The 12,252-nt window shown below is 47.5% G+C and overlaps 1 protein-coding gene across 4 annotated transcripts in view; it reads left to right on the top strand.

The window, feature by feature from the left end:
* The first annotated feature begins 1,698 nt into the window (after window positions 1-1,698).
* Window positions 1,699-12,252, top strand: part of ltbp1 (latent transforming growth factor beta binding protein 1) — a 124,633-nt gene continuing 114,079 nt past the window's right edge. For all 4 annotated transcript variants that reach the window (XM_061227503.1, XM_061227502.1, XM_061227504.1 and 1 more), the window contains exons 1-2: window positions 1,699-2,409; window positions 3,690-3,760. In XM_061227503.1, the coding sequence (XP_061083487.1) occupies window positions 2,063-2,409; window positions 3,690-3,760 (418 nt within the window). In that variant the 5' untranslated portion in view covers window positions 1,699-2,062. The remainder of the gene's footprint in view (window positions 2,410-3,689; window positions 3,761-12,252) is intronic.

The raw sequence follows: 12,252 nt of genomic DNA, 5'->3' as shown, positions 1-12,252 counted from the left end.
CTGACAGGAAGATGACACTATCACAAATAATCACACATTACAACAGTGGTATGCAGAAGAGCATCTCTGAACACACAACGCATCATAACTCTAAGTGGACAGGCTGTAGCAGTAGAAGTTAAAAATAAAATATTTTAAAAAGGCTAATAAATGCCTAATAAAGTGCTCACTGAGTGTATATGTGTTATTTAAACATATGACACACCAGTGTTACCCGTGCACTGAGGATCATTCTCCTGGGAGAGTCAGTGTGTTTCCTGCCTCAAACCAAAGTTGTGGAACCTCATGGTTTGGACGTGGTTATATTTCCCCGATTAGTATTTTTTTGTTGGTGAGTCATGTTTTTCTTTTTCTTTTGGGGGGGGGGGGTGAAAGCAGTCTCCCTTTTTAATGGGCGACCGCAGAATGGCTCCCAGCTGCTTGTCATGCTGTTAAGCTGTCCCAGCCTCTCTTATTTACTGCTGAATCATTGCTGATTTCATCTCATTACTGTGATGTCTTCAAAAGCTCATTATGTCACTCTCTTCCACATGCCTTGTTAGTTCTAGATACGGGGGAGTAGCGTTTGAGAGTGTGGCTGTGTGTCAAAACCAAAGCCCCCCCCCCTTTCCGTTGGGGATTAAACTTGTGGTGTCTATTAATAAACGTTAGCCTCCAGTACAAACACATTTTATGGCGGAGGAACACCTGTAACGAGACGATGCTGACGGTCACGCTAAGGACAAACCGCGCTTTATGGGACACCTGTTGTCATGAAAAGTGCGCTCTTACTGTACGACTGCTGAATGAACCGCACTGGTGCCGGGGGTCACAGACCCACAGTCCTGAAACATACATAATGAGTCATAGCTCAGCAATTTACACAGGATCTACTGGTAACTCTGCACAGCATGTAGGAGGACAATGATTTATTAAAGTAAGCTGAGACAGTTGTAGTGGAACAGGAGCAATGAGAGTGCTTCAATCGACTATTGATATACATTTTTAAATCCATAAATTTACTCATGATTCTCGTTGGATGAACGGTTATGAGCACAGGACAAATTCAACCTGCTTTTGTACAGGTTGACAGTTTATCGAGGCCTAGCTCACATCTGAACGAACCAAGGGCTGATTTAAATTTAAGGAATGACTTTGTGAGTAGCCTTGAGATTTATATGGAAATCAAAGAATGATAGCGTGCACTTCAAATAATTAAAGACCCGGCTTGTAAGCGGCGATACGCATACTAAATTAGAATAAGATAATACACTGATAACAAAAGTCAATCTTATTTTCCCGGAGTTGTCTGAGATTTTTAATCAAGTCAAGTATCCATAGCTGTCGGAGATTATTAACCAAGTTGTCTCAAGAAAGTCAGTGCTTGTATTATTTCTTCATTAAATTATACGTGCATTGTCTTGTGAAATTAAAAGTAGTTGCTTGTATAACAACGCAAGGTAGATGCAAATACCAGTAGACTTCTTCTTTTTTTTTTTCCCCCATCGCACAGGGTGGACTGCCCCCATGGTCCATCGTTACTAAACTCTCTTACACTCTAAAGTTAAACTTTAGGGCTCAGCCCCGCATGTGTGTTCCAATAAGCGTCCCATTCCTGACGTCATGTCTGCCGGAGATTGGCTGTTCAGTTCTGACACTAACTCCTGCCCTTACACAGTGAAACTTTTTAAAGAGTTTTCGATCCTCTTTGCAGGCTAAAGTACCGCACAGTCGAAGCAAGAGCAGCTGTAACATCTGCTGTTCACCTCCCCCAAACCCCGTTTTGTGATTAAGCTGTGCGTTCTTTAAACGGTAAAGTTTTATTTTCTTTACTTTCGTTATTTTATTTGGCACAACTTTAGTATTGCTAATAGTTTGCCTTTTGGGGTTTGGAGGCGCCGAATAAATGAATACGCTCAGGGACTCGGCGATAGAACGTTTTCACTTGCGATAAATTATCATTTTTACAGATTTTCTGTTAAGGACAGCGCACGAGAAGCAAACATCTGGATTTCGGCAAGGAAGTAGCTGCTGCTTTTTACAGTCTGAACCTTTGAAGTATTTCCTATAAGCGGGGTAGTGGATGGATATGGCTTGGATCACATGGAACCTTTTACTTTCAATAGGTTTTTTCGTTTCGCCAGCGTTCACGGCCAGGGAGCAGAGTGGATTTAGGAGATTTTACGTGTTGCAGCCGGGACCGAGCGGTACGGATCGGGTGCACGTCAGTTCGATTTCATCCCGCACTGGCTCCGTGGGACAGCCTCGCTCGTATAATGTGGAACTCAGAACCAGCTACGGTGGCCAAGTTCGGAATCGTAGGATGGGGACTCAAGCGAACCCAAGCTTGCCGCTTCGCCAGGATAGTCAGATCGCACAGCAACAGAAGCAACCGATTCGGCACACGAGTCATCAAATCAAAATTTCTGGGTAAGAAGACGTGGAAACGCATCTGTGTGTTTGCAAACAGTTGGATCCAAAAAATATATACTGGGACTCATAGCTGAGAGAAAGTTTGTGTATTTTTGGTATTGCCTACTCTTTTTCAGAAAGTTAGTTTCTTGGATATCACCTGTTCCTCTGTTGAAATGATACACAAACATTGGAAAAAAACTGCCTTGAACGTAATCATTTTGATGTAAAAAGTTAACTTGGTTGTTTCCAAGAGTTGCCAGTTTGTGCGAATGCAGTAGCATGAGGCAGTTACAATGGCCATGAAAGTAAATCTGAAATAAACAAGACATCAAAGGTTATACTACAAGCTGTAGCAAAAAATAAAACCACATAAATTGTGGTTAAATTATTGGTAATTACATGCTTTGCGATTTGTTTATTTGCACAAAAAGAGTACATGGTTTTATTAACCACTTTTAATGTTATTATCGCCAGTGTGGTATTATGATAAACATGGCCAAACATTTACAGAAAATGTTGCACAGTTTTTTTTTAACCACTTTTCCCCAAAACAAGTGTACCAAATTGCAATCCCTGTGTCTAATAAACCATAATTGGTCCTTTAGTTCAAGGCTCTGGTTACAGAAGCTCTCGTGAAGATGCAGTATTGCTTCATGTACAACTCTATGAATTGCTACCAGCCCCCAGTATTACCCGGTTACAAGAGTCGTATTACCCAAAAGTGAACTACAACCACCCCCTCACCCCCCAGCTCTCCCACGGGCCTGGAGAACACGGCTCAAAGGGCCCCATTCGTACAGCTTCGGAAGTGTTGTCACAAATTCCCCTATTCCCAACTGCAGCTGGGGCACTCAAAATGAGTTCCTTATCTCGCCTGCTTGACAGGGCTAGCCCCTGAAGGGTCGAAGGGGTGGAGAAGGGGCAGGAAGGCGGGGGTAGGGGGGTGTAAATTAGGCTTTAGTTATGGTAGGCCAGTGCTGCGCTCACGGCAGCGCACGTGTGTGTGTGTGAGTGTGTGTGTGTGTGTGTGAGTGTGTGTGTGTGAGTGTGAGTGTGTGTGTGTGGGTGTGTGTGTGTGAGTGTGAGTGTGAGTGTGAGTGTGAGTGTGAGTGTGAGTGTGTGTGTGTGTGTGAGTGTGAGTGTGAGTGTGTCTCTTGTGTGTGTGTCTGTGTGAGTGTGAGTGTGAGTGTGAGTGTGAGTGTGAGTGTGTCTCTTGTGTGTGTGTCTGTGTGTGTGTATGTGTGTGTGTGTTCTTGGCGTTTCTCTGGAGTGACTCTGCTCTCCTGCTGTTACAGGGTAAATGTCTGTGGGGGGCAGTGCTGTCAAGGTTGGAGTAAGGCCCCGGGATCGCAGAGGTGCACTAAGCGTGAGTATGCCACTCTAGTACGCAGACACGCAGAACGTATGTGTCCATTGCCCATTGTTGGTGTAGCGGTTAGGCTTCAGGGCTTGGAGGCTGCAGATTTGAATTCCAGGTGGGACATCACTGTACTCCCTAGAGCACTGTACTTTACACGTGACACACACACTCACATTCTCTATCTCTCTCTCTCACACACACACACACACACACACACACACACGCACACACACACACACATATACACACACAGCAGTGCTTATGCTTCTAGATGTACATGTACCCCAAGTTTCTTTAAATAAGGTGTGGGGGGGGGGATCAGGGAGGGGGGGCATCACTGTGCTTCTGTGCCCTTGTGGAGGATGCTTAAGCCTTGCCCTGCATATCCAGTAAAATGTGACTTTCAGCTGTGGGAATCAGACTCAATGAATATTCAATATGAGAACAACTGATAATTCTCACAGTGCTAACGCTCTGCGTGACAGAATAATAGGCTTCCTTGGATTTGTCTTTTGCATGTGTATACTTAATTTTTCTCTTTGAAAAAAGAAAAACCCAGAATTAGCTTGTAGTGTTTAATCTGCCATTTAAATTTGGATGCTCATTTTGATAAAGCCATCCTAAGTGTGTTTCATAATCAGATAATTGCTACAGTAGACTGGCTTGCATTAAAGTACTTGCATTGTCGTCTTGTGTTCAAGCTCTTTAAACTTACTCAAACTGAAACTGAATAGTGTAAGTGATACGGTTAGTATTAGTCCGCGCAGTCTGGCTCATGATTCATTCATTCATTTTAATTTCATGGGCCCTCATCCCCCGTATACGTCGTGATCACATTTCTATTCCGATAATAAGGCTGACAGATGTGAGAACGGCATTTTTTATTTATTTATTTTTAACGGTTTTAAAAATAACTTGCGCCTGGCAGTGACTTTGCCCACCTGTGAGCGATGACAAGCCCGCTGGAGGCCGGAGAATTGTGGGACTGCTCGGGACTCCTGCGCAGTCAGACACTCGGAGACGCATTTGAGTGTGTATAATTCTCACTTTGGCCAGGGGGAGTGCTTCTTTCTTCCTCACCGCGAGGCCTGCCAGCGTATTATATAAGAGACAGACGGCTCTCCACATTAAGTTTCATAGACCTCCTGAGTATAGAGAGCTTACATTTTTGTCTAAGTTTATGTTTTTAATGGGCAAAATATACCTCACCCCACCACCCTTCTTTGCTTTGAGACGGTCTTGAGTGGGTTCTTGCATTACCAGTGGTCTGCGGCCACTGAGTGTTTACTTTCCCTGTCCTTGTTCATACAGACGGGATACTTTTTTCTGGGAGGACCTTTCATTGTTTTCGCTTTGTTTTCTCACTGTCCAGATTCTCCTGGTTGTGCCTGTGTACATTCAGTTCAGAGAGGGTATGGGATTGTTTTTTGGGGTTTTTGGGGCTGGCACTGGCAGACAGAAGAGTCAAACTCAGGGCTAGGACAGGAGGGCTTTCCCATGTACCCTCAGCGTGGGGGTCTTTCTATTTGGGGTTTTGACCTCATCCGGTCTGATGAGATGATTGTGGTTCTTTATTTTACTCATTTTTTCTTTTTTGTAAGCAGGGTAGTCCTCAAAAAATCATCGCAACATCATATGTAACAAAAGGGTCTTTGTACCTCTGGCTCATATTAGAGAAGTGCTTTATTGAAGAAACTGAGAGATCTGCTCTCCGCTTTAATTTGGTGAATGTTGACCCTTCAATGTCAATTGGAAGTCAGTTGGAAGAATTACGTCCAAAAACCTATAACAACCAGGAAGACCGTGCCATCCTTCCCTTATTCAAATCAAATCAAAATGTATTTGAATAGAGCATTTCAGAAAAAAAACGTGGCCTAAACCCCGACTAGAGCCTAGAGCGACACTGGCCGAGAAAAACTCCCTGATTAGATGGCAGATAAGACTAAGAAGCGGACTCAAGGGGGGAAGCCCCTCCTCCTCTGGCTCTGTGTGCGGTTTAATGGCCAGTAACAGTCGATCAGTCAGCGTTCACATTAATGAGATTACCTGCTGCTAAGTGACAGTCCTGAGGGGGCAGCTAGGGCATTGGCTGCGGTCTGGCTCTACGCACTGTTAACGCTGCTTTGGGCCTAGAAAGTATGGATCACAACAAATACAAGCTTATTCACCGTAAAATGGACATTAATCCAACCATATTTGTCACACAGTTACAAGTATGAAAAATATATTTTATTGACTCGTTTAAAAAAAAATATAGGGTGAATGAGTAGTGTACGCAACATAGATGCATTAACAGTGTTGTGTTTTGTGGGACAGATGTTTGTAGGCCTTTTAGGCTTTTACATTAATTTATTGCAGTGATCAGCAAAAAGCGACAGCTTTCCTTCTTGCTTGACAGACCATCAACCAAACGCTTTCCATGGAGTGTCACAGGGTCTGATGGATTGTTGACAGAAAGCAAGATGCATACACTTTAGATTTATCCCATCAATTTTCTCGTGCATAGTTTTCATTTCTGAGAAAGTGTGATTATCAGTCATTCCTGTGTAGGAGTCTGTGAGGACCTTTATGGCTGGCCCTCCTTCACGCTGTAGATCTAAGGCTGAGTTTTTTGTTTTCTTTTTAAGGATCAGTCTTTTGCTTTCTCCACCTTTCTTGTCATGGAGGACAGACCGGGTTGTAATTCTCATGCGTAAATTTTTAACAGAGTTTGATTTCCAACACCACATGCTGCACTACCCCCCAACCCCCCCCCCTTACACGGAAAAACCTTGACAAAAGATTCCTTAATAGAAATAAATTGAGTGTGTTCTGGCTCAGGTTTACACGTGACCCCCCTCCCCCTACGCCATACATAAAGCTCTCTTTCAGTCTGTCAATCAAACACATTTTTAATTTTCTCAGGGGTTGCGATTGGGACCCTGAAACTTTCTTGGATGAGGCCCTGACCCTTGCTTGTGTGCCATTGAAGGCAGCCTATAGCACAAGCTGGGCAGCATTTTGGCTCCAGAAATGTCTGTTTTATATTCTCATGACTTAAAATGTTTTTTTTTTTTAAGTTGTTACCTGTAGCCTCGTAGCTAAGGTACATGACTGTAACCCGGAAGGTCGGTGGTTCGATCCCCGGTGTAGCCACAATAAGATCCGCATAGCCGTTGGTCCCTTGAGCAAGGCCCTTAACCCCGCATTGCTCCAGAGAGGATTGTCCTTGGCTTAGTCTAATCAACTGTAAGTTGCTTTGGATAAAAAACGAATTATTGTTATTAATTGTTTAGTTGCCAAGAAAAAAATTTAATAATTTTATTAGTCACTGTGCCATGTGAGATATTACTGTCCATTGAGTTGAAGGAAAAACTTACATTTGTGAAAAATAAATAAAATGCTCATTTTGATGCAATACATGGAAGGGATGAGTGTTGGTAATAAAGAGGTCAGAAAATGTGATACTTTACTCCAGAAAAGCAACATGAGGGGTCTTAATAACCACAAAGTTGTCTCCCAAAGGTTAATATTGTCATGAAACTGGAAATATGTGTTTTGGGATGATGTCAAGAGTACTGAATAGAACAACGTTTCTGCAGCTCAAATGGACTGAATCACAAACCACTCCTCTCAGAGAATATTTCTGGAAAGAAAACACTTCTTTGGCTTGGAGGGACACCATCGGACGAGAACATGCAACCATGTCCTTTTAACTTCCTGAGGAAAGGCAGAATACATTCTCTCCTAATTTGATTACCCTTACCAGGACTCATTCGAGGTATTTCACACTTTTTACGCCCTGGGGAGTGTAAAAGGACGAGTGCTAATTGAATTTCAGGGAGGAGAGGTGCAACACTCCTACTTGGGGAGTTTTTGCTGAACTGAAAAAAAAGTGTCATGGAAACCGTCTCACTAGGTCCTGCGTCCGACTGTAGCTTGATTGGAATTTGGACAGAGCTGTAAACTTGCCCAGTCTCTCTCTCTTTCTGCCTCTTTTTCTCTCACTCTCTTTCTCTCTCTCTCTGCCTCTTTTTCTCTCACTCTCTTTCTCTCTCTCTCTCTCTCTCCCTCTCTCTCCCTCCCTCCCTCTCTTTCTTGGGGAGATCAATCCCAGGAAGGCAGCGGGGCCAGACAAAATAGAACATGAAAATATTTCCCTGGCTGTGCGCACGCTGCACGGCGGAGGAGGAGGAGGGGAGGCTCTGGAGAGGCTTCTCTCGGAGCGCGGCGAGGAAGCACAAACAGAGCGTCCCCGCCGTGGACGCGGGGAGAGTCTGAGGGAGAGTCTGAGTGCGACCTGCAGCGCGCTCCTCGCCTCGCACGGACACCGCCGCCAGCTGCCAGAGAGGCAGGCCCGCCGAGGGGGCCTCCGGGCGGCTGTTTGAAGTCTGGGACAGCGGCCGCCGAGCTTTAATGAGCCTGCGCTGTCTTTCACTGTGCCTGTGAGCTTAGAGAGGGCACCGTGCTGTCCTGTCTGCAGCCCAGCTGAGCTCTATTCACTGTGCCTGTGAGCTTAGAGAGGGCACCACACTGTCCTGTCTGCAGGCATTCACTCTGACTGTGAGCTTAGAGTGGGCACCATGCTGTGCTGTCTGCAGGCTCTATTCACTGTGCCTGTGAGCTTAGAGTGGGCACCATGCTGTCCTGTCTGCAGGCATTCACTCTGACTGTGAGCTTAGAGAGGGCTCCATGCTGTCCTGTCTGCAGGCTCTATTCACTGTGCCTGTGAGCTTAGAGAGGGCACCATGCTGTCCTGTCTGCAGGCCAGCTGAGCTCTATTCACGGTGACTGTGAGCTTAGAGTGGGCACCATGCTGTCCTGTCTGCAGGCATTCACTCTGACTGTGAGCTTAGAGAGGGCACCCAACTCTATTCACTGTGACTGTGAGCTTAGAGAGGGCACCACACTGTCCTGTCTGCAGCCCAGCTGAGCTCTATTCACTGTGCCTGGTGCCTGTGAGCTTACAGGGGGAACTCAAGCTCTATTCACTGTGTCTGTGAGCTTAGAGCTCTATCATAATGTGGGCAGCCCAAGCAAGGCCCGGTATGGCCTGTTCTGAGCATTCAAATGCCCCATTTTCCTCTGTACAGTTGGATACTTTACAAACACATACACGCACACATACACACACACACGCATACACACAGGCTGGCCAGTACGATTTAGGTAGTTGGCATTGGTGACAAGGATGTTTAAAAAAAAAAGAAAAGAAAAAAGACCCAATTATTTTTTCCTCTCAATTTCTACTGTTTCTTTGTCTTTCAGCAAAGTCAACCCTGCTTCCAATGGCAGCTTTTCATATCCCTGCTTTATATTCCAAATTTCTTTCTTTCTTTCTTCCTTTCCCCCCCCCCCCCCCCTCTCTCTTTTTCCCCCTGCGCTCCTCAATAACTCTGGGCCTGGAGCGCAGTGTTTAGTCTCGGGCTCTCCTCTGCGCGCGAGCATACCGCGCATTTCTCCCCGATCGCCGCGGCGCCCTGCCAAACGCCGGGGAGCACGCCTCCGCCGCTGCTTTCTCTGCGGAGCGCGGGGTTAAAACAGAGAGGGGGGCGAGGGACCGTGTTTATTTAGGTTTGAGGGTAAAGCAGTCCCCCCCCCCCCCCCGCCCCCCTGAGTGATCAGCTGTGTGCCCCGAACTCGCAGGGCTGCATGCGGAGGTTTCGGAGTCCTCCCGCGGTCCTCTGTCTGAATGTGGCTCCTGTACCTGTTTGCCGGTCATTCTGAGTGCATCGGGCAGACTGGAAATCTCACATTTCTCACTTGGCCGTTTCCCGACTGTAGAGCAGAGGTGTAGGACACCGGTGCTGGAGAGACGCAACATCAGTTACTTTCAGCACTTCGGTGATTCATCAAAGTCACCAGTTGGCCTTTGAGCCTTGTTTCAAAGACCTGCCTTGGCTGCCTTTTGAAAGGTAAACAAGGGGTAGAGAAGGTGAAAGAAGGCGTTACTAAGTGAGACCCTTGTGTCGTACCTGTTGCTGCAGCACAATGCTGCCATGAAAGGCCAGACTGCTGCTGCTCGTTAATAACTTCATACAGCACAACCAAATTAGCTTGATTAATTTTCCTTATTTTGCTTATCGCTGCATCTTCCGCTGTTAATTTGGGAGAGCGCGCGCTCTCCTCCAAAACCCGTAATTTAAAGACACTGGCTCTGCATGACATCACAGATGTACGTCCAATGAATGCGCTCGAGCAGACAGACTGCGGGGTGCCCAAACGGCCAGTGGGGGTCACTGTTGCACGATGAGACGCTGGGCGTCCTGGTCCACTGAATCCGGGAGTATTTTATAGACCCGAGGCGGGGGTTCCTGCCCACAGTTGGCGCTGGCACTGGTCGGGTTTTATGGAGGCCACCCACACACTGGACTAATGGCTCACATTATAAGTTAATATTGCAGCAGTACAGTGGGTTTATGGTGGGTGTTTTTCCTCCTAATGACAGTGCCCCACTGGGACCTCCTCAAATTACCACTGCACCCCGCCACCGTCACCTTTCTCTCACTGGTCTGCTTTAGCATACCTTAACGCTCACTCCCAAGATTCTGGCAAACTGCTTTGCTCACAGTAGCGAGGTTTCTGGATTGTCTCACTCAGCAACCCCTCTGGCACCCATAGACCTTGGCCTGTTGTTATTGGTTAGAAATACACTTCCTCCAATCAGCATCAGCCCGCCTGTTGTATTGCATGGCCCATTGGGTGTAAAATGGCCTCTGGCTCAAGGTACTTGCTTCCCTGCGCGGTCGCAGATGGCACAGAGGGAAAAATGAATGGTGGTAAAATAGGATGGTATGATGAAAATATTTATATTCAATTTATTTTCATAAACCCTATGACTATCCAGCTGCACTGCATCGTGCTCAGAAGAACACACCTGTGACGAGTTGGGTTTTTTTTGGAATGTTTTCTTTAAACATTCCAAGGCGGTGTTCTAGAACTTTCAGCCACCAGTACTGATTGTTGCATCAGCAGTAGAATGCTCGGTTCTGGACATTCTAGTCTCACGTGTGTGATCTTGAGGACTGAGGGCGGTGCAGTTAATAAGTCAGTGCAGTGGTGACAACTGTATAACCACACTGCATTAAACCGCAGTACCATGGACATGCTTGATGGATCTTACAAATCCTTGTGCCGCAGCCCACACAAGCAGATGCCGTCCCTGCTCACCATGTGTCCTAGAGACGCTTCTGCAGCGTAGGGGAACCCATCTCCAGAACCCATCTGTGCCCCTCTGCCCAGAACACATGCTCCACACATGCAAACCCCCGGAGAGACTAAACACGGGGAACCGTCTTTTAGCGAATGCCAGCCGGCCAACGAAGCCCTTTTCCTGCAGAAACGCTCCATTCATCCCAGCCCAGCCCCAGACCCGACACGGCCTGGCCTGACCCCCAGAATCTGTCACCTCACAGAACCTCACAGCGTAGCGTGTCTGCTTTTCCTCCTCCGAGGAGCGGCCGCTCGGTCTGAGCCAGCGCTGATCCCCGGGCCTGTCCTCTCCAGTCGGAGTCTGGGCAGGAAGCGCTGGCTCACCTGTGCCTCGGCGCGGAGCAGGTGAGCGATTAGACAGGTTTTTCTGGGAGCGGCTCGTTACCGGGGGCCGGGGGGAGCCGTCGGGGCCGGCGAGCAGGGGCCCTAATAATCCCGCTCAGTGTGTGGCCTGCAGGCCATAAACCCTAATGGCACATCCCGTAATGCTATATTTCTGCCTCATTTGCAGCCTCCCTCCCAATTATAGAAACATCTGCACTGTCCGTGTGTTGCCGCAGCAACGGAGCTGCGGTCTCTCAGGCCCTCACAGCGTGCCCGGATCCGGTCCGGTCCGGTCGTGAGTGTGTGGAAACGACGCTCGTCCGTCCGTCTCCGCGCGGGCACACGCCCAGGCACACGCCCGGGCACACGCCTTCCCTCGCTTGTTTTTGACTCCTGTGAGTGTCCGGGGAGGGGCCTGAGGCGGCCTGGTCCAGAACGCCACCAGCCGGGGTGGTTTATCCCGGCTCTCCGGCTAACGCTTATTTTGGCCATACCCGCTGTGGGAACGTGGTCCCGGCCTGTAAAGCCCCAGTATTGTGCTGGTACAGTGGGTATGGTTGTGTAGTTCCAGGGTTGTGCTGGTACAGTGGGTATGGTTGTGTAGCTCCAGGGTTGTGCTGGTACAGTGGGTATGGTTGTGTAGCCCCAGTACTGTGCTGGTACAGTGGGTATGGTTGTGTAGTTCCAGGGTTGTGCTGGTACAGTGGGTATCGTTGTGTAGCTCCAGGGTTGTGCTGGTACAGTGGGTATGGTTGTGTAGCTCCAGTACTGTGCTGGTACAGTGGGTATGGTTGTGTAGCTCCAGTACTGTGCTGGTACAGTGGGTATGGTTGTGTAGCCCCAGTATTGTGTTGGTACAGTGGGTGTGGTTGTGTAGCTCCAGTTTCATGCTGTACCGTGGATACGAGTGTGCAGCTTTCCTGAATGTCTCCCCATCTCCGGGTTCTGCAGTGGTACAGCCCAATATGTGCAGGGAACAGCAA

Source organism: Conger conger, chromosome 18, assembly GCF_963514075.1.
Source record: "Conger conger chromosome 18, fConCon1.1, whole genome shotgun sequence".
Taxonomy (NCBI): Eukaryota; Metazoa; Chordata; class Actinopteri; order Anguilliformes; family Congridae; genus Conger; species Conger conger.
This window is presented reverse-complemented; position numbering and strand designations above follow the sequence as displayed.